This window comes from Carcharodon carcharias, chromosome 17 (assembly GCF_017639515.1).
Source record: "Carcharodon carcharias isolate sCarCar2 chromosome 17, sCarCar2.pri, whole genome shotgun sequence".
Taxonomy (NCBI): domain Eukaryota; kingdom Metazoa; phylum Chordata; class Chondrichthyes; order Lamniformes; family Lamnidae; genus Carcharodon; species Carcharodon carcharias.
The window spans coordinates 103,212,300-103,234,223 of record NC_054483.1 but is presented as its reverse complement, the minus strand read 5'-3'; the positions used below and the strand labels follow the sequence as shown (position 1 = coordinate 103,234,223).

General features: G+C 40.7%; 1 protein-coding gene across 5 annotated transcripts in view; it reads left to right on the top strand.

The window, feature by feature from the left end:
• Positions 1–21,924, top strand: part of oga (O-GlcNAcase) — a 51,475-nt gene extending 29,551 nt beyond the window's left edge. For 2 of the 5 annotated variants that reach the window (XM_041209176.1, XM_041209175.1), the window contains 6 exons: positions 3,019–3,104; positions 4,071–4,175; positions 8,818–8,906; positions 13,198–13,390; positions 15,839–15,998; positions 18,041–21,924. In XM_041209176.1, coding sequence (XP_041065110.1) covers positions 3,019–3,104; positions 4,071–4,175; positions 8,818–8,906; positions 13,198–13,390; positions 15,839–15,998; positions 18,041–18,177 — 770 coding nt within the window. In that variant the 3' untranslated portion in view covers positions 18,178–21,924. Of the gene's footprint in view, positions 1–3,018; positions 3,105–4,070; positions 4,176–5,216; positions 5,434–8,206; positions 8,763–8,799; positions 8,907–13,197; positions 13,391–15,838; positions 15,999–18,040 lie in introns of those variants that run through there. The other 3 variants (XR_005945614.1, XR_005945615.1, XM_041209177.1) reach the window with 3 other exon arrangements.

Here is a 21,924-nt window from a genome sequence, read left to right as displayed (position 1 = left end):
TTTGGATGTGCACTCGCTCAGGCAAGTGGGGAGCATTCGATCACATTCTTGTTTTGCGTATCTTGTAAGTGCAGAATATCCAGGCTCTTTGTAGCCAAAGTGTTTTTTATGGCTGGTCCAGTTAAGTTTCCGGTCAAGGTAATCTCCACGCAGTTGATGGTGGGGATTCAGTAATGGTAATGCCATCAAACGTCAAGCAGAGATTTTTGGCGATGGCCATTGCCTGGTACTTGTGGCATGAATGCTACTTGCCACTTATCAAATTTGTTGTCCAAGTCTTGCTGCATGTGGGCATGAGCTTCTTCAGCATCTGAGGAGTTGCGAATGGTGTAATCATCAGCAAACATCTCCACATCTGATGAAGGGAATGTCAATGATGAAGCAGTTAGGTTGGACCTAGGACACTACTCTGAGGGAACAGCTACAGCAAAATCCTGGGACTGAGATGATTGATCAACAACAGCCACAAACATCCTCCTTTGAGCTCGATATGTCTGCATACTTAGACTGCCAACACCCCTGCAAACCCCCAGCCCCAGCTGATTCCCATTACATCAATTTTCTTCGGATGTTAATGAGCAGGTTGTTGCTTAGTAAGTTCTGCTTTATTGTACTGTCAGCATCATTTTTTTTAGTGTAGGGTGATGGGGAGGCAGTTGATTACATTGGATTTGTCCTGCTTTTTGTGGACAGGACATTTTTCTACATTGTCATTTAGGTGCCAGTGTTGTAGCTTTACTGGAACAGCTTGATTAAGGATGCAACTAGTTCTGGAGTTTGTCTTCAATACTATAGCCGGATGTTGTCAGGGCCCATAGCCTTTGCTCCAGAGTCCAGTTTCTTAATGTCACGTGTAGTGGATCACATTGGCTGAAGACTGGCATGTGATGTTGGAGGCCTCAGGAAGAGGCTAAGATGGATCTCGGCTCCCCATCTGGTTAAAGATGGTTGCAAATGTTTCAGCTTTGTCTTTTGTACTGATGTGTTGGGCTCCACTTCAGGATGAGAATGTTTCTGGAGTTGGTGCCTCCTTCACTTCTTTAAGTTAGAAAATTACAGACTCATTTTCTACTTCAAAGATTTAAACACAAACATTGAGCTTGACACTCCATTGCAATACTCAAAGTGCTGCAGTGTTGGAGATGCCACCTTTTGAATGAGATGTTAAATTGAGGGTGCATCTGCATCCTCAGGTGGATGTAAACTATTCCATGGCACTATTTTGAAAAAGAGCAGGGAACTTCTCCTTGGTGCCCTGGCTAATATTCACCTCTATATCAACACATTGCTAAAATTAATCTGGATTATTAGAACATTATTTGTGGGGAAACTGCTGTGTGCAAATTGGGTGTTATATTCCCACATTAAAAAGTGACTGCAACTTTTTAGAAGCACTTCATTAGCTGTAAATTGCTTTGGGACATCCAGATTGTGAAAGTTAGTATATAAATACAAGTTGTGATAACTGAAGATTGCCCCAAAATTGCTAGACTTATTTTCAATTTCTGCATAACTTGGAATTGTTTGATTTCCGTGTGAAATTACCAAAGGTTAATTTGAAGCCAATCTATTCGAATGTAGAATTGTTCACAGTATGCTTAATGATCTGAGATGTCCTGCTTTCAACAGGCATCAGTTCATTGAAGCATACTTGTGTTTTATGCTGCAGTACTCAGAAAAGACATCTCTTTTAATGGGACAAATACTGAGCAGGAGTACAATTCGGGCATTCACATTTGCATATAAATATTTGACTTTGATTATGTACAGATCCAGAAAAGTGCAATTAACTAGTTTCAAGCAAGGTGAAAAATTAGAACAGCCACATATCATCTGAGTTTCCTTTAAGAGTTACTAATAAAAATACCATCAGAAATAACCTGAAAACTGGTTAGAACAGAAAGTGAAGATCATTTGACAAAAGCGTAGGCAGGGCTGGTATAATATTCCAATGGAATAATGTTTCTCTGCTATTAGAACCATGGGCTGATGCCTGACTATGCGAAAGTCTAGATCTTGTGTTTCTCTTGATTACCTTTTGAGATTGGAAGAATTTATCTGGACTTCTTGAAAGATAGAAAAGGTAGCTTTAAGTATGTGGTGGAGCATATTGTACATCTTTTGTGGAAGAAACCAGCTGGTCAAGAGAAGTGATATATAAATGCAAGACTTCCTTTTCTCATAGCCCTGTGGTTGCCCAGAACAGGAGTGAACTTAAGGTGGCATTGCCGATCTATTGTGTAGAGGAAACATTACCCAGTGTTGACTCTATTTTAATGTGCTGACATTGAATATTTGCTTTACAGTATGGAGTTTTTCACCCATTGAAAATCTTCCAGTATACAGAGGTTCAGGGCAGGAGATGCTGTCGGTCACTGTGAATGAGTTTTCATTGTGACGACGATTTTGCTGATTAGGTCATTTGAAAACAAGTTGGTTTGGTCAATTCACAGAACGAAGCTCGTACTATTTTTGGCCTAAAACCTGTGCAGGTCAAGGAAGTGTTTGTTTAAAACAAACATATCCTTATACCAAATGTCATCTGACAAGAGGAGCACCTGAATGTGACTTCAGTTAAATTAAGATATTTCCAATTTACTTAGGGCTGCAATGGAACCTCTGGGGAGGCATCCTTTCAATATTTGAGATTTATCCAAGGTACCCAAAAGATAGGGAAAATTGGAATTAATCCTTGCACAAGTTTTTAAAAGAACATTGTAAATTGAATGCCATTGCAGACCATTCCTTGATTTGCAGTGGGGCTGGATGAGTTGACTGTTGGATTTTGAATATTGTGGCTTCCCTTTTTAAAAAAAAAAGTAACTGGGCGCAAGAGTGATTCCTGAATAATGTGAATCATTACAGCCCTAAATTTTTTTGAGAGAGTTCTAGGTCAGATAGGACATTTCTTGTTGCGCGCTTTTTCTTTCTGTTGAAAAGGTGGTGTGTTGCTTTTGCGGAAAAGTAAGACCACAGGAAGCCCCTACGTAACATTCTCCGCTTGGATCTGATCAACAGGGTGTCGTAGTCAATCTTCAGCACAGTTCTTGAGTGGCGACCAAGAACCCTGGGCCTTTAGAGGTGGTCTAGCAGGAGAGTTTCAGGTATTCTACGAATTCCCGGTGACTGATGTTTTTTTTCATTTTGAGAGAAAGAAAACTTGTACAAAAAGAAAGGATTGGTCTGTTGATGGCTAGCTGGTTTCCCTAACAGAATCTGGTACATTTGGTACTGGCACTAATTTGCTTTCTTTTCAGTTGGAAGGAGATGCTGGAATCCCATTGCGCCCGCGCGCGCTGCAAATTTTAGTTTGTATGTGTCTTTCACAAAATGTTCCTTTGCAGGTCGCGCAGCGTTTACTCAGCGCTTGCGCTAGCGCGGCTTGCTTGCTTTGGTTTCGAAGTTCCATGAACAAACATGACCATGTTATAAAGTGAATATTCAGCTTCTAAATTAGGGGTGGGTTGGGGGGTGAGGGAATGCACAAAATTAAAGTGAAGTGAAATTTAGTTTGATTTGTCAATTGTAAACATAGGTGTTCCTCAAATGTGAGGGATGATGGAGAAAGATGTTTTTGTCTTGGATATTGCTGAATCTTCCTGGTTTTGCTAAAATATTCATGGAGTTTCGCTGCGCTGTTTTTCTTTTCTTCCCTACAGGTGCTTTTGCGCGCAGCCTGCGAAACCGCGCTTGCGAAGAAGCTTGGGATGCACGGCTTCGTCAGCCAGTTAACCCTCTCCAGACCAAACCTCCTCCCTGAAATTTCCTTTCTCCCCAGAAGAGTTCATTTTTTTCTTTTTTTAAAAAAAAACCCTTAAACAGAGAAATTTTGCATAGTAAGTACATTTATATCTTGGCGTATTTGCTGCTGTTGATACTGGTTGCCATTCGGCGTCGTTTAAAGAGTAAAATGTGGCCCTTTTCAGAAATGAGCAGTTCCCCACTTAAAATGCTTAATTGATTCCTCTGTTGGTGCCTTCAGTAGCAAATGAGTTTGAAATTGGAAAGGTATCTTGTGTGGAACAGATGTTGGTTTCCAGATTCTGAAGTAAGCCATTTGTTCTTCACAGCGTTTGTTGCCAATTGAGGGGGCAAATGACCTCTTCTACCAGCCACCACCACCCATGCCTACCTCAAAAGTGTACACAATCAGGCCATACTTTCCAAAAGATGAGGTAAGTTTACTAACTATATACCTGAGTACAGTTGCTGTTGAAGTGCTGTTAATTTTGATATCTAGTTTTGTGTGCTAATGTAAACTAGGACAAACTGTAAACTTCAATCTGGTTACAATACCCTCCCCAACTCCCAATATTGTGAAACCTGGTGCTGTAGTTAGTCACAGCTTAATATCTCTGGTGACTATAGTTGAGCCAGATTCCCCTCATGGAACCATAGAAGTTTGCAGCACTGGAGGTTTTTATTCACTCTGGTGTCTGTGCTGGCTCTATGCTAGAAATAATTTTTAGTGAAAAGAATTTTCTCCTAACTTCCTTTGCTCTCTTATACTTTTAAATCTGTAACTCCCTTTGTTACTGCCACTACCAGCAGCTGTTGTTTTATTTCCCTTTTCATAACATCTGAATTCTTTATATTTTCAGAGACTTTGTCCTCTTAATCATCTCTTTCACAGCGAAAATAGTCCCAGGATCTCGAGTCACCCCTCAGCCCCACACTCTTCCTTTGGCTTTGGTTGCTGAATTAGGAGTCGGGATACTAGCATTTTTGTTTAGCTTCACCTGCTGAGTCCAATTGAACCTTGATTCTATTAAACATTTGAAGCAGTGGAAGTTGCAGAGTTGTGGGGAAGTGGGATTAGTTTTCTATTTTTCCGGCAAAGACCTGCCACAGATACAGTAAGCCATATGGCTTCCTTCTGTGTGGTAAACATTTCCGGTTCTTATTACAATGACACACTGGTTGAATCAGATCTGGAACAGTCTTGACCTGCAAACTTGAGGGGGGCATGGTTTCTGATATGCTGTTGCCTATCAGTATCTGAAACTGCCGTATTTAAGTTTATCAAGGGAATTGATGACTGGGTTGTAGTATGTACCAGTCTGTATCCAAAAGATTCAACACCGTGATTTAAGCCATGCAGACTTGCAGGCTTATCCTTTTGCTCTGTTGGTATCAAAAAATAATCTCTCTCTGAATGTGGATAACCTTGACTCCTATTTTGGTAAGGAGCAAAATCGTATGGTTTGCTTTGGCAGGACTTCAGACTCCCTGTACCTTACCTGAAAAAGAACAAGTGGATCAGTCGCCTACTCTCTTGTCTCAAGTGCTTGATGGTTAATCTGCACAACAGAAATAGTGATAAACTGATGCTTTCAGGTAAAGAAATCTGGGAACCTGGAATGCTATGAGATGAAGGATTTGTCCTCCATGGTATCGTACAGGCAGAAATCATCACTGATATGAATTTACTTGGTAAGTTTGATATCAGATTGGACAGCTACAGTCATCCTTCCAAGAATTGAGACTCCAGTCTTGGTAGTGACTCTGGTACCTAGCAAGTACCCACCTCTGTTGAAATCACTTCTTTGTGCTGATCTCTGGATGTTGGATCTTTGGACATCTGTTTCAGAGTATTGCAAGCACTACTTTGACATTGATTTAAGACTAGACCTGCTGTGATTTAGGTTTCTGCCAGCCAACAAACTGAAAGATTTGGACCTGAGCAGGGTTACTTTCAGAATATATTTCTGGCTGCAATATTCTGGCACAGGCTTTTAAAAGACCTTTAAATAGTCATTTGGTTACATGAGTTTGCTATTACTACTGCTCAAAAGTTAATTCTTGCTGTTTCTTGAATTGGAAGCAGGGAAGTAATTTTGGAGGTTTGTTAATTTGCTTAAAAATTCTTCTAGCTATCAATTACTTGAGGCTCCTTTCCATTTGAGATATTTGAAGATTACTCCAGTTCTCCTGACTGGAAGCATAGGAGTATCCTGGGCTCAGACCTAGTGAGAGATGTTGCAGGTCACCATTCATTTAATCCTGTTAAGTGCCTTACTGGATCTGAGAATGCACAAGTTGCACTGCATAAGGGTTTTATTGAAGGGATACCAAAATGACAAATGGGAAAATGTCAAGATCCCCCCTTAGACATGCTAACTTAGATTCGATATATTATAGACAATCCATTTGACGGTTTGGGGAACAATTCTGCCGGTTTCTTTGCTCTGCAAAGATGCATCAAAATATCGAACCAAGTCCCATACACACAGCTTTGACTAGCTCTGTCTTGACATGATATTCCATGATCCCTGTAGCTCGTGACATTTGATCAGTTTTCCATGTTTCTTGAGGTGTTAATAGGTACATTATCTGCTTCAGTTGGGAGATTATTCTACCTATCCACTATTTTTTGGTGAACAAATTCCAGCTAATAGTCTGTGAGACTATAAAATAAGGCTTACTGTTTTTGACCTTTGTAGTATCATCTGAATACCCTTCCACAACTCCTAGTATATAAGATTGTTGCTGTCACAGGATTCAAATCTGGTTTTGAAAAAAAAATTAGCAATTTTTTTGCATCAGTGCAGTTGGTGGCACATGCCCAAGATGTGCTCTAAACATGCCTGATTTTCAGGTGGGCACCAGGAATCAGTTGAAGATTATCCAAACTGTTCAATATTGGTGTCGTCTTGCTATCCTCAATCTCTTAATGAAAGTGAGGTGAAAGGCCCCACACCGGAAGCTTTATCGCCAAAGGAATTAGTGTGAGTCAAGATTAAGACCACGTTTAGCATTCCTTTATATTGGCTTTAATTGGCATCACTGCCAAGTCAACCTGTGACAAAGGCATTAGAGAAATGGGAAAACTCATTCACCTGTAGTCAATGCCATTGGAGTTTTAAAATAGCCCTTCTCTGCTTGCTTAGTGGGGATAAGTTTCTTGCATTTTCATCATCCTCAGTGCTGACCAAGTCACCTTGTCAGTCACTACTTAACATCTGTTTCTTGGATCTTGCAACCCAATGATGAACAGATCTGTTACCATTCACAGGAAGATGGACTAAATTTGCTTGAGAATCCCTTCCTCAGCCCTCTAACCTGAGGCTGCTTTTGATGTGTGATACTCTTGGACACTACTTCACTTCTATGTTTGGCATTGGATGGATTAGCCTGTGCCAAGACCAGAGATGTAGGTCACTGCTCCTTAACCCTGCCTAGTACCTTACTGGTGTACTGGTTTTATTGCATAGGGGTGAAGTGATTTCTTTCGGTTGTGTAGATGGTGATTTTCAGTTTGCAGAGAATCAATCTGGAAAGTTTTAACTTTCCAGAGATTTTGTGTTAACCTAGGTTCTCATTTTGTGTTGTTGTATTAGCCCTTTACAAAATTCAGATTGGAGTAGGACCATCTATTTTTTCCCTCCCACCCAGTTCTTGTGGAAAACGTTGAATCTGCTAGGATCTGAACAGACATTGGACGTTTTGATACCTTGGCAAACACCACAAAAAATCTGGTCTTTATTACGTTGCTGCTGTGGAAGTTTGCTGTGCAAATTTAGCTTCCCTGTTTCCTACATGACATCAGTGACTACAGTACTTCAATTCCTGTAAAGGCCATTCAGATGTCTTGTGTTTGTGAAAGAGGCTATATAAATTCAAGTCTTCCTTTCCAAAGCGACCATTATTTGTGTATGAATCTTGGATGGTAACTATTGGCACCCTAACAAAGCTTGGTCATTTTCTCATCTGGTATATGTACATGGGCGCAAACACTTCATTAGATTGACATGGGAAGACTTTTGAGTCTCCCTCTTTCTCCCATAAACTAAGGATGTGAGATGAATTGTGATGCTGTTCCTCCAGCTCTGGCTGAGATCAACTAACTCATCATAGACCAGAGACTGAAGCTGGGCACTTCCTGATATTTTTTGCTTCATAATCTCATGGATAAACTTAAGTCTTTGGAGGTTCTCAGACAATACTAATGGTACATGCATTTCTGCTGGATATGTGCTGCTACAGTTTTACCTTTTAAAAAATTTCTAAATGGAATAGGAACATAATTGTCTGCACTGAGGGCTTTTCCCAGATGTTGCTGTCACTGGAACTCTGAACCTATGATTGCAAGGAATAACGCAGCATTATTACCTGTTGCACCAATTGGAGTTTAGGATCAATGCAAATTCTTCTCGTTACTCAGCAGCCAGCCTTTCATGAGACTTCTGCTTTTTATTTCCTCCAGTGTCATTCCATGGGAGGCGATTTAACCCCCAGATGTGGACAAAGGTGGCATTTTGCAGAATCATTGCTGCTATTTAAGGCTCTCTAAAGCCTGCCCTTAGCGTTTTTGCAAAGTCACTATGAGCCTTCAGTAAGTTCCATTGTCTGCCTTCCTCCAACAGGAAGGCTGTTATTTGACAGAACAGTACTTGTACCTGTATACAACGTAATAAATTAAGATTTAGTCTATTCCTGCCCTTCAATGTAATTTTGTATTTAAGGTATGCTTAATGTTACCTTGTTTGGTATTCCCATAGCTCACTTAAATGAAATGCATTTCTTGGTGGGTTCTGGGTTTTGGCAACTCAAATGCAAAAACAATTTGATTGGTCTCATCAGAAGCTCTGAAAGTGACCCTATGGCCCAGTTTGGTTGCTGGTAGGTAGCTTAAATAATGTAGGCCATTTCCATGGCCCACCAAGGAGAAGACTCTTGGTGCCTGCATAGCTCAGATCAGCAGAAACCCCAGCTGAAATGTATATTTGTGTGTTTTATCAGAAACAGTTCCACTGTATTACTGTATACCTGATGTGTAAAAGTACCAAGAATTAGCAGGTTTGCTTTTATCCACAGGCTTCTGTGTACAAGATATGTAAGGAGATGTATGATGATGAAATGGATGGTGACTCGATGTCCTATCAACCAGATATCATTGGTGACAGGTGAGTGTATAATGTGTGGATGGAGGGGGCTACCTGTTTTCTCTTCTCATAGTGATTGTATTGTGGTATCTATTGGGATCTTGTTCCACAAATGCTGGCCTAGTCAGTGACGCCTATCTCCCATGAACCAACTAAAAATAGTGCATGCCCCCGCCCCCAACAAATAGGACAAATCCAAAGAGATAAAAACAAAAAACTGCGGATGCTGGAAATCCAAAACAAAAACAGAATTACCTGGAAAAACTCAGCAGGTCTGGCAGCATCGGCGGAGAGGAAAAGAACTTAGTTCTGCTGAAGGGTCATGAGGACTCGAAACGTCAACTCTTTTCTTCTCTGCCGATGCTGCCAGACCTGCTGAGGACAAATCCAATCTGGCCATTTACTGCCCCATCAACCTACTGTGAGTCGTCATCAAACTGATTTAAGGTGTTGTCAGTGCTGCTACCAAACACCACTCAACTTGACAATAATCTATTTACCAATGCTCAGTTTTGAAGCTACCAGGACCGCTCAACTTCAGGCCTCATCACAGCTTTAGTCCAACTTGACAAAGGAGCTGAATTTGAGGTGTGAGAGTACAGCAATTATTTCTTTCATGAGATGTGGGTCAGCATTTGTTGCCTATCCCTAATTGCCCTTGATCAGAGTGACTTGCTAGGCCATTTCAGGGGGTAGTTAAGGATCAACCACGTTGCTGGAGTCACATGTAGGTCAGACCAGGGAAGGACAGCAGATTTCCTTCAAAGGACATTAGTGAAGGGTTTTTATGACAATCAATAATAGTTTCATGGTTGCCAGTACTGAGACTAGCTTTATTTTCCAGATTTATTAATTGAATTTAAATTCCACCGGCTGCCATGTTGGGACTTGAACCTGTGTCCCCAGAGCATTAGCCTCATTGGATTACCAGTCCAGTGATATCACAATGCCACTGTCTCCCCTGACCACCCACACATTGACAACATGTAGCACTAAGGAAAATTGAAATCTCAGAATGGATTGCAGCTCAGAAGGAGGCCTTTCAGCCTAGAATGTCCTTGTCAGCTCTGTGCAAGAGCAACTCAGTTAATCCCGCCCTTTCCCTGTAGCTCAGCAAATTCTTTCTCTTCAGCTGCTTATTCAATCCCTTTTGAAAGACATGGTTGAATTTCCCTCCACCACACTCAGGCTGTACATTCCAGACCCTAACCATTTGCTGCATTAGAACTTTTCCTTCATATTGTCATTGGTTCTTTGGCTAATCACCTTAAATTGGTGCAGTCTGGTTCTTGACTTTCCACCATGGGAGTAGTTTCTCTTTATCTATTCTGCCTACACCCCTTGTGACTTTGAACACCTTTATCAAATCTCCTGCCATCCTTCCTTCTGTAAGGAGAACAGCCCCAGCTTTCCACATGTCTGCATTCCATCAAGTCAGTGGGAATTGGGTGGGTGGGGGTTCAGAAACTCTCCTCTGGCTGGAGTCATACCTAGCACAAAGGAAGTCAATTATCTTGGTTCCATGACATTACTGCTCCTGAGGGTAGTGTCAAGGCCCAACCAGCTTCAGCTGCTTCATCAGTGACCTTCCCTCCATCATAAAGTAGGTGTGTTCGCTGGTAATTGTAGTGTTCAGTTTCATTACCAACTCCCATGTGCGCCAAGACCTGGACAGCATTCAGGCTTGGCTGACAAGTGGCAAGTAATATTCGTGCCACCCAAGTGCCAAGCAATGACAATATAAAGATAAAAGTAATCCAATGACATTACCATCAGCATCCTTGGGGTAACTTGACTAGTCACAAATACTGTGGCTACAGGAGGTCAGAGGCAGAGAATTCTGTGATAAGCACCACCTAACTCCTTGAAGCCTGTCCACCATCTATAAGGCACTGGTCAGGAGTGTGATGGAATACTGCCCACTTGCCTGGATGAGTACACCTCCAACAGCACTCAAGAAGCTCGACACCATCCAGGACAAAGTAGCCTGCTTGATTGGCACCCCATCTACTACCTTAAACATTCACTCACTCCACCACCACTGCACCGTTGCTGCAATGTACCTAAATTACAAGATGCACTGCAGCAGCTCATCAAGCTCTCTTTGGCACCTTCCAAACTGCAATCACTTCCTCATAGAACAACAAGGGCAGTGGACAGTTCAATAAGGTGGCTCATCACCATCTGCTCAAGGGCAGTTAGAAATGGATAATAAATAATGGTTTTGTTAACTGTGCCTACATCCCATGAATGAATAATTTTTAAAAAGTGAAGGTCAACACTGACTGCAGTAGAACCTGGGCGCTCCTGTTATGTATGACTCTTTTTTTTGTTGGCTTTTTTAATCTGACGCATTAGCTGACCCTTAAATCTGATTTTTTTTAAAAAGGAAATTTAAAAGTTTACTACTTCTCGTAATTTCAGAGGATGTTAATACTTTCTGGGAAGGTTATTTGACCTGGGGAATGGAATGCTTTCCCCATTTCTAACACTTTCAAGTCCCCCGCACTTCCAGCTGCAGATTGAAGCTTCCTTAACTGTTTTCCGGCTCTGCTTTAGAAGAAATTCTTCTAACATGAATTAATGTGATGTCATCTTTTCCCATCACATCAGCCATCTGCACCTACATTAGGGGGCATTGTGGCATAGTGCTTATGTTACTGGACAAGTAATTCAGCAGCCTAATCTAATAATCTGGAGGCATGGGTTCAAATCCCAGCACAGCATCTGGGGTTTTTTAACTCAATTGAATAAATCTGGAATTAAAAAGCAGTGACAATTAAACTACTAGATTGTTGTAAATACCTCTTTGATTCACTAATGTCATTTAGGGAAGAAAATCTGTCACTCTTACAAGTATAGCCTTTTTGTGATTTAAGACCCACAGCGATGTGCTTAATTCTTAACTGCCTTCTGACATGGCCTCACGACTCAGTTGTATTCAAAAAAGCGGCTCATCAACTTTTCAAGGGCAGTTAAGGATGGGTGATATTGCCAGTCTTGACAGCGACATCCATCATCTTTTGAATACAGAAAAGTAAAAGCCCAGTTGTAAATTATTATTTGTCGAATTAAAGGTAACTATATGGGAGCTGGGTGGAAGTGGCTAGAGAATTCATTTCTAACAGGACTGTTATAGGCAACAGAGTGAAAACTTCATCTGGATAAATTTAGCTGCAAGTTGCAGAGATGCAAAGACTGTACCTCGCGCTCTGCCCAAAGGCAGGTCCTTGGCTCATTATTTGCTGATGCTTCACCCTGAACCATTTTCTTGGAAAGTTTTTTGTCAGTGCTGGTTTGCCATTGCCTTTTCACTCTTGGGCAGGTTTGAAGCCTACCTCAGCCAGAACAGGAATTGAACCTGCACTGTTAGCATTATTCTGAAACACTTCCTAACCATCTAGCCAATTGAGCTGACTGGCCCCCACTGCACTCCATACATGACTGAACATCTGAAGATAAAACCATGCAGTCTAGTGTTCAAGTTTAAAGTTTACTTTCCACACTGTGAGTGAGCTACTTCTGTACTGTGCATCCAGAGAAATGAGGCATGCACTTGTTCATTTGATGCTCGTTGTTCTAACTGGTAAGCTATTTATTGCCAATTCCTCCCCTGAAAGTTAATCTTCTAGATTTGGGCTGGAATCACTGGTAGATGAGACCAGATTAGGGCAGCAGGTTCTCCTCCCTGCAGGACATTAGTGAGCCAGTAAAGTCTTTTTCTGATATTGATCCACAAATTACCAGAATTTTATGTTCAGTTTTGTGCTAAGATTTGAATTCACAACTGTGTGACTAATCCAGTTACATAAATACTAAGCTACTTTACTGTCTACCCTTAAACCAAATCTACAGTGTCACCTGATATTGTAGAGGAAACCACTTAATACAAAAAATTAATATAAAAAGGCTTTGTTTTAATTAGGTAGCTTGAGTGGCAGTACGATTGCCACAATTAGTGTCAGTTTCCTTGGCTGCTCAGAGGACAAAACAACCAAGATTTCTGCTATGCAGTGTTCTTGCAGAGGGTGCCAAGTGAGAACTGGCTTTGTTTTGCCTGTTATAAGCACCATTGTCAAATAGCCTGATGTGCAGTCTAACCATCTTAGACAAGACTCTAGAGACAGATTGCCTATCCATGTGAACTTGTAATTAAGCAGGATTTTGTCTTACTGAGAGAGAATATCTAAATGTTCCTGTACCTTTTAGATGCTTGTTCTGTGTTTTATGGCTAACGGAAAGTTTCAGTATGAGTTGGTGCTTTGTACCTATATTGGTTTTTAGTGTCAAGTGCTGTTTTTTCTGTTTGCAGTTTGGTGGGAGGTCTTCTGACACTGAGCCCGGATTATTGCTTCGTGTTAGAGGATGAGGGCAGTATATGTGGTTATGCCCTTGGAACTGTGGATGTGAAACCATTTTGTACAAAGTGCAAGGTCTCCTGGATACCCGCTATGCGGGAGAAGTATATTAAACCAGAGGCTAGCAAGGACCTTTCAGAAGAACAGGTATTCGCATTTACAGTAAATTCAATGAGTGATTTTAAGAGAATCTTAAAGGACTTCTATTATCTCAATCCTGGTGCAGATTCTTGTATCTAAAGAATTCTAAATTGAGCCTGTCTTTTTCTAGATGTGTCTTTAAACAATATTTCTATCTGGAGTCTTACAAGAAGTAACTCACCATTTCTTTCTGATACTTAGTCACAATCTGAGCCCTATGGGTGAATTTCAGAGGATCCATTGGGTGTCACAGTTGTGGAAGTAGGGGATTGATTTTTTTTGTTGATAGCCAGAGCACTTGTCAAAAATAATTACAACAAAATAGCTGTTCTTCCACATCTAATACCTGGAGGTATATTTGTCTCATGCTGTGGGCCTGTCGCAATGCGACCTAGCCCAGTGTAACAGCACTGATGTACAAATGCACTTTGATAATGGTCATAGGTATTTTTAATGGAAATTTCTTTGTATCTTCCTAGCTTTTCTAACATCTGGCTCCTTTCTTCCTGAAGCACCTGGGGGTGTATTTTTCCCTGATTTAAAAAGCTTTATATAAGGCTCCAAAATTCTTTCAGGTGGGCAGTTAGCAAGTGTCAATGTTTTATTAAGACTATGCACTTAATAGCCCTTTCAATGCCTCTGCTAGAGATGGTCAATGTGCCTCGAGTATAATCTCTTTAAAAAATTGCATTTATATAGTGCCTTTTATGACTACTGCACATTTCAAAGTGATTTACAGCCAATTAAGTACTTTTGAAGTGTAATCACTTCAATGTAGAAAACATGTCAGCCAATTGTTTACAGCAAAATCCAACAGCTTCGTGATAACGGTCAGATAATGTTGTTGCGGTGTGGATTGAGGGATATATTTTGGATAGGACTCTGTTTGCTTTGGGTAATCTTGGTGTGCCATTAACAACTCATTGAACCTTTTGCATGAATCGTAAAAGGCTAGTTGGCAGGTATAGCAAGTATTTAGTAAAGCTAATAAAATGTTATCGTTTATTGCGAGAGGAATTGAATACAAAAGCAGGGAGGTTATGCTGCAGTTATACAAGGCATTGGGTTAGACCACATCTGTAGTACTATGTACAGTATTGGTCTCCTTATTTAAGGAAGGATGTGAAGGCATTGGAAGCAGTTCAGAGAAGATTTTACCACACTAATACCAGAATGGGTGGGTTGTTTTATGAGGAAAGGTTAGACAGGCTAGGCTTGTATCCACTGGAGTTTAGAAGAGTAAGAGGTCACTTGATTGAAACATATAAGACCCTTCACCCCACCCCCACTAGGGCTATCTGTACCTTGTCCAGCTTTCTACCCTTAATTAGCACATTCCTTAGATAATATCACCACCTTCAACACCTCTTTGTCCTTTTGTCTATGACATCTTTTGGCTTATCTCCACCTATCACTGGCCCTCTATCCAGCTTTACTTGTCCCACCCCACTTTAAATCAGTTTATATTTCACCTCTGTTCTATTTTTACTTAATTCTGCTGAAGAGTCATATGGACTCAACGTTAACTGTGTTCCTCTCCGCAGATGCTGCCAGACCTGCTGAGTTTTTCCAGGTATTTTTATTTTTGTTTAAGACCCTGAGGGGACTTGTCAGGGTTGATGTGAAGAGGATGTTTTCTCTTGTGGGAGAATCTAGAACATGGGCTCACTGTTTTAAAAAAAAAAGGGGTTGTCTTAAATGACAGAGATGAGGAGAAATTTTTTCCCTTAAGGTTCATGAGCTTTTAGAACACTTCCTGAAAAGGCGATGGAAGCTGAATCTTTGAATATATTTCTAAGGCAGAGCTAGACAGATTCTTGATAAGCAAGGGGGTGAAAGGTTATAGGGATAGGCAGGAATGTGGAATGGAAGTTGCAGTCAGATTAGCTGTGATCTTATTAAATGGCAGAGCAGGCTTGAGGGGCTGAGTGGCCTACTCCTAATTCGTAAGCTTGTATGTATGTAGCATGCAAACAGATTATTTAACAAGTATCTGTCTGGTGCTATTGACTATTGTTCATCTTGTTTTTTAAAATCCCCCTTTTCCCCTCCAGTCCATCTTTAAAAGCCATAAAGATTAATTTATCATATTAATTTATTAATAATCTTATTGATTATCCATTAAGCGTTCAAGCATAGCTGGTGCCAGTAAAAGAGCTTGAATTTATTCGGCAACTTTTATGCCTTTAAAATGCAGCCCCAAACCTGTTTCTCACAGAGAATGAATTACAGCTGGACAGTTACTGTTTAATGGGCAAACATAACAGCAGGGTTCCACTGGTTCAGGGCACAATATTGGCCAGGACAAATAGGAGTGTTCCTACTTCCTCATTGAATTGTGCTGTGGGATCTTTAGAGTTGAACAAGCTGATCCTTTAACTTTTGACGTGTCTAAGTGAACTCTGCCCTTTAATGAGTAAGTCTGTAAGTCACTTGTCTTTGGTTCCCATGTAGAAAATGATGCTGAGTTTCCATGAAGAGCAACAAGGTTTGCCGGAAAGCTTCCTTGCCACCTTCCCCTCGCTAATTAAAGTGGATGTGCACTCGAAAGTGACGGATCCTAGTGTTGCTAAGAGTATGATGGGATGTTTGCTTTCGTCGTTAAAAGCTAATGGTAAGTGTAAATGTTTTGCCTCCTTATCTGAAGAGAAATCATGGTGCTTGCTAATTATTGGAAGCAAGTGTTACACTGGATCAAGTGGAATAAATCAAATGATTACCTGCCAAAATATTAATTTTTTTTTTGGTTTTCCCTCATTCTCAGAAACCATACAAATGAATTGATTACTATTCAAACATGAAATTCTGGACAATGTCCTTTTTAAAAATATACCCCCCTCACAGCACTGTCTCTAGGGTAAGGGGCTACAGTCATGAAGGAAAATTAGAGAAGTTAGGTTTTGTTTTCTCTTGAGCTTGGCATGGTTGAGGTGAGCCAGTAGAAGCCCTTGGGGCTGTGATGAGAAGTAGTGACATTCTTTCCATTGGTTGGTATGATATGAAATCTTGTGCTCTAGGTTTTGGCAGCCAACTGTATTTTACGAATGTGTGTCTCTTCTGAAATAAGGTCCTTGGTCAGAACGAATGCTAGTTAGCTAGGAGATGATCCCTAGCCAGCTTACATTTGAAGTATGTGATGAACAGTGACTCTCGGGGAGCTGAGAATAGAGCATAGTATCGGGCCAGGCCAACGATCGTGCAGCATTGGTATCTTGGCCGATCTCCCAATAACTTGTAGCTCTTTTCAAAGATCCTGAAGGCCAGTGCCGAGAAAACATTTGCAGCATCTAGGAGTGGTGCAAATATCACCTCGGTGTGGGGGTGGTGGCAGTGGAATTGCATAATTTTCCCACTGAAGGACTTTCCACTAAGGAGAGGTGGATGACCCCTCTATTCAGTGATATCCTGTCCTACTTGGTTATTGCCCTATTTCAATGGCAGCCTGTGGGTATGGCAAATTGTATCCAAAACTGACGCATTTGTCATGAAACGTTAGTACTGTGGACAGTGAATCACATCATATGTTGAATGTAAAAGTTGGTGCGATGTCTTTTTGTGCAGAATAACTTGCTATAGTTAGAGAGTGAACATCAATAAAATAATAAAGAAATTCATGATAATAGAAGCCAAGATTATGCAGTCTAAGTCAGCTGCTTTTTAAAAAATTCCTTCACAGCATGTGCGTGTCGCTGGCTAGGCTTGCATTTGTTGCCCATCCCTAATTGCCCTTGAGTGAGCTGCTGCCTTGAACCATGTTATGCATGTTCATTCATCTGGAACACATTCAATGAAGAATAATGCCCTGAGATGTACAGATGACAGTTTGGTTTTGGTACATTTTTAATAAGCAACCGAGGCATTGTTGCTGTAGCTTTGTTTCCTGTTTTTGGGCCCCATTTCTTCTCTTTGATTCGAACTGCTGGAAATAGTGTTTAGATATTTGCTTATCTAACTGATTGACATCTCTATAATTGAAAAGCTGTGTTTTAATAGTGCAGTATTTGCATAAACATATATGCGAGGACTGGAAACTATGTAGTGTCAAGCACTTAAACATCAGTGAGCCTAAGCAATATCTAGGGCCACTTTGAAACACTGCTCTTAATTCTATCTTGCAACACTGAACTTCTTAATCCTAAATTTGTTTGGTTCAAGGCCCATATTTCAGGAATGCTGGAATGTGCTCCTCTAGCAAGCAGTATGCCTAAGGTGCCTTGCAAATTCTGGATTTCACCTGAGATTGAATGTGTGGGGGAGGAATGGGGAAGAGGGAACTTGGTTGTACTGACACTTTCTTTGTACTGGGTAGCAATAGCAAGGGAATGTCACTGACTTACAGCTTCAACATAATAGCAACATTTTTATAGTGTTGTGCCTTTTTATAGCACCTTGAATTCAGTTAAACCTCCCAAGGCGCTTTACATGAGTGATTATCAAACAAAATTTGACACCAAGCCACAAGATACTAAGATAAGTGAGCCAAAGCTTTTTCAAAGAGGTAGGTTAGTCAGTTAAGTCACTGATGGAGTCTCACATTGACAGCGGATGGTGGCCTGTGATGGATCCGGGTATATTAAGACTGCCCATTCCTCTGCATGTTGTTTGCAGTGGGTTTCGATAAGTTAACTCTACTTATTTCCATCCTTATTTTTTTAGGATCCCGGGGAGCATTCTGTGAAGTAAAACCCAACGATCGACGAGGTCTGGAATTCTACAGAAAGCTGGGCTTCTTGGAGTTAGCTAAAATGGAGGGATTCCCGAAAGAGATGTTGGTTCTGGGAAGGAATTTGTAACGGGCGCCCTGTGCAACGTAGTGTAATTAAAGGATGTGTATAATTAAATGTATCTAAATTTAGCCTTAAGCTGAATAACCTGTGTTTAATAATGTTTTATATTTTATCTTTTTTTATTTGCAATACATAATAAGGTGAACTTGATCTAGATGGCACTTTGTGAGATGGGTGGAGCTCCACTGATGCAGTAACAAAGCATTGTCTTCTCTCTCTTCTGTTTTTACCCTTTTCTATCCTTCCAATCTTCCCATCTTACATAAGAATTTCTCTGCTATTAGATGGGAAGGTGGTAACCAGTTTCTCTCATTTCTGATGCTACTCCCAAGCTGATGGTGTTTGCTTGCTGTGCAACCATTTAAACTATCTTGTCATAATGTTGCTTTGTTTATAACTGACCATCACACACACTTGGTGGCTTGCGGTGACAAAATGAGCCCAGTTCAATTTGATTGGGTGAGGTTTTGGGACTTTAATTGGTGCCTTGGAGTTTGCTTTCTGCAATTTTTATATTCTTTTGTGAAAGCTAATGGTCTTTTGGACTCTAAATTGATACCTCTCTTTAAAAAGGCACCTTATACATGGTGATTCTTATAATCTCACTCGGCATTTTATAGAATTGTTTCTGGATAAAAGAGCAAACTGTAAATGTTGTAAATCTAAAATAAGTGCAGCAGTGCTAGGAATACACAGCTGGTTAGTCAACATCTGTATAGAGGAAAGGCAAACTAATATTTTGGGTACATACTTTCAGAACCTGATTAAGCTGTACATCCAAACCATTTAATTTGGTGGGAGAGCTTCTTGTTTGTATAAAGAGTGCCTGAAGTGTAACTTGGAAGTGGTCCTGCACTGGGTTTCACCAGCAACAACATAGGGCTGTAATCACTTCTTTAATATGGTAAAATAGCCCAAGGTAATTTCAAGGCCTGTCCTATATGTGACTTTACCTTCCCATCGTGTTAGCATTAATGGCTCTTTAATGAAGTGATGGATGTGGGAGATCCTCTTTTGTCTCTTCTTTCCCCCCTCCACACAGTCCACAGTAAATTTGAATAACCTCCTGGACATCTTTCCTAACTCCTGTGAATAATTGTTTACTCTGCCAAGAAGACCTCATTGCAGAAGTTGATACTTCTCTGGTTTCATGGCCTGGTTTGTTGTATGGACCAGCAATCATTTGCATTGTGACCCATTTTCTTACATTAGATTCCAGTATCTCTCTGTGTCCATGGTACATCTCCGGGCTGGGGGTGCACAACAGCCAAACTGATTCTCCCAGCCAGCCGCTGGGAGCAGTCTGGTCTTCCATTTGGTTCCCAAGACCAGTGTGCTAATGAGGTCACATCATGATCTACTCCTACACCTGTTCAAGCAACCCTACCTACCCCTGCATTGATTAGAAGAACCATGTCCAGGAGTATATTCTTCAACTGTCTGTGACAAAACCATTATCATAGTCTGCTCCATTTTCACTTTCCAGTCCTATGACTCTTGTTTTATAAAATGCTCTCTACACACTAAATTCTTTCTTTGTTAAACTTTTGCTTATATGCTTGAAACATTAAGTCATGGGGATAAATAATGGCATGTTTTAAATATTCAGTTTGTATTGACATCAGGAGAAAACACTGAACACTGCCCTGATGTGCAGCATTCTTGTTTTGCTTTATTCCACAATTCATAAGTGCTCATATCTGTTAACTGAGGTTAAGATTTCACTGAGGTCTCCTGGCTAGCTTTGTGCAAACTGGGGTGGAAGGATTGAACAAGAAGATGGGCACAAATACTTACTGACTGAGCCAGCTACTTTATCCTCATTTTATAGTTTGTAATGTTTCCAGTAGCTGGGAGTAAACAAATTTGTTTTTCTATCTGCACGATACTGACACCAGCATTCCTGCAACCACTACCTCTACTACTACCTCTCTCCAGTTCTGAAGAAGTGTCATATCGGACTGAAACATTAACTCTGTTTCTTTCTCCACAGATGCCGCCAGACCTGCTGGGTTTTTCCAGTATTTTCTGTTTCCATTACTGCAACCAGTGTCTGTTGTCGCAACCTGTGTCTGGGATAGCTTTCTTTTCAATTCTCCATTCACTTGTCACACTCGGTTCCAGAATCTTGGATTGAGTGAGAATTAGCTGTAATTCTTGTTAAGTTCCATCCTCTCTTGCCTGAATATTTTTCCAAACACTTATTAGTCTGCAACAAAATCTAGCTTTTCCATTTACTCCTACCTTTCCTGGCTTCATTAAACTGATCAATACGTTAAGAGTGCGGTCAAAGTTTTCAGATCTCCCACTACCCGCCCTAGCCATCTCTCTGAAAATAATTCATGCTGTATGTGCTATCCTCGCAGCTCCCCTCCAGTCAGATATAAAGGCTATCTCAATTGGGTAATGTGCACAGAATTGGACAGAAATAATGTTGCTATTTGAATGAATACATGAAAAAGATGGAATACAAAGTTATCCAGATACTGCTCCAGTCACATTCATGGATCTAGATGGATAGAAATCTGATTTTACAGACTTAAGGTCTATGGACCAAAACTGTTTGAAAATCTGTTTTATAAAACCTGATTAATACTTTTTCTTTACGTCCCTTTCCGCCACGTTTCTTCCCTGCCCCATCTTGCCTCCCAAATACACCGGAACATACTTCTGTATTCTAACTGTTTCTTGACTGCATACTTAAGAACCGCTGCCGCTTGCCTGCTTCCTTTGAAAACCTACTGGTGTTTTCTGCACAGTCAATAGAAATTGTTGTGGTAGAGTGGGGTTGCTTGAAGATATGAGGGCTGTGCTGAAGTATCACTATTTATAGAAAGTTTGTGGGACTATGGTTCCAGAAACTGAAAGCATGACAAAGTGTGCACAAAACACTGCTGAAAATCTGAAATGGAACTAGGTACCTAACAAATTGGATAAAGTTGCCTGCCTGCTAGATAACTTTTTCTCTCTCTCAAACATCAAGCTGCTGTGTATTCTGGTGCACGTTTTTTTTTTTTGCCCCGTCGACTAAAATGGCAATGGCACCTTAATGAACATTTCCCTCACTTAACTGCCTTTGAGAAGGTGGGGATGAGTCACCACCTTGAGTCATTACATGTACTTCATGCAATGTAGGTACGCACAAATGCTGTAAGCTCCAGGATTTTGACCCATTGACAATGATATATTCCAAGGCAGGATAGTGTATGACTGAGGGAAATCCGCAGGTGTTGGTGTTCCCATGTCCTTGTCCTTGTCTTAGGCAGTAGATGTTGAGACTTTGGCTGGTGATTCTTGAGGCAGGTTTCAGTGCCTCCCCCTCCTCTAGGGATAAAAATCATTAAGTATTTTGTCACCAGGTAAAATGAGGAAGGGTGATTTTCTTTTTTTACACTCTGGGCACCCAATGGTACAGTTAAAGATTCTAGTTTCCCAAAAGTACAGTGTGGCTGATGCAAATATTAAGCTGTATAACAATGGGATGAAAATACTAGTTTTACAGAACTACATTGGGGTTCCATTTTGTCTTGTCACACACTATAAAGCATATTAACTCTGATCATTACTGTAATATTGCAACACCTGACTCCAGGTGTCAACACTTCATTTATTTCTGTAACTCTAACATGGGAATTTAGCCATGCTTCTCCTTTACCTTCTGCAGCCCCCCTCGCCAAAACTTCTGACACTCATCAGTGGAGAGCAAGCCCAGACAAGGAAAGAACTGTGTACATATAAATCTTTTTAAAAGAT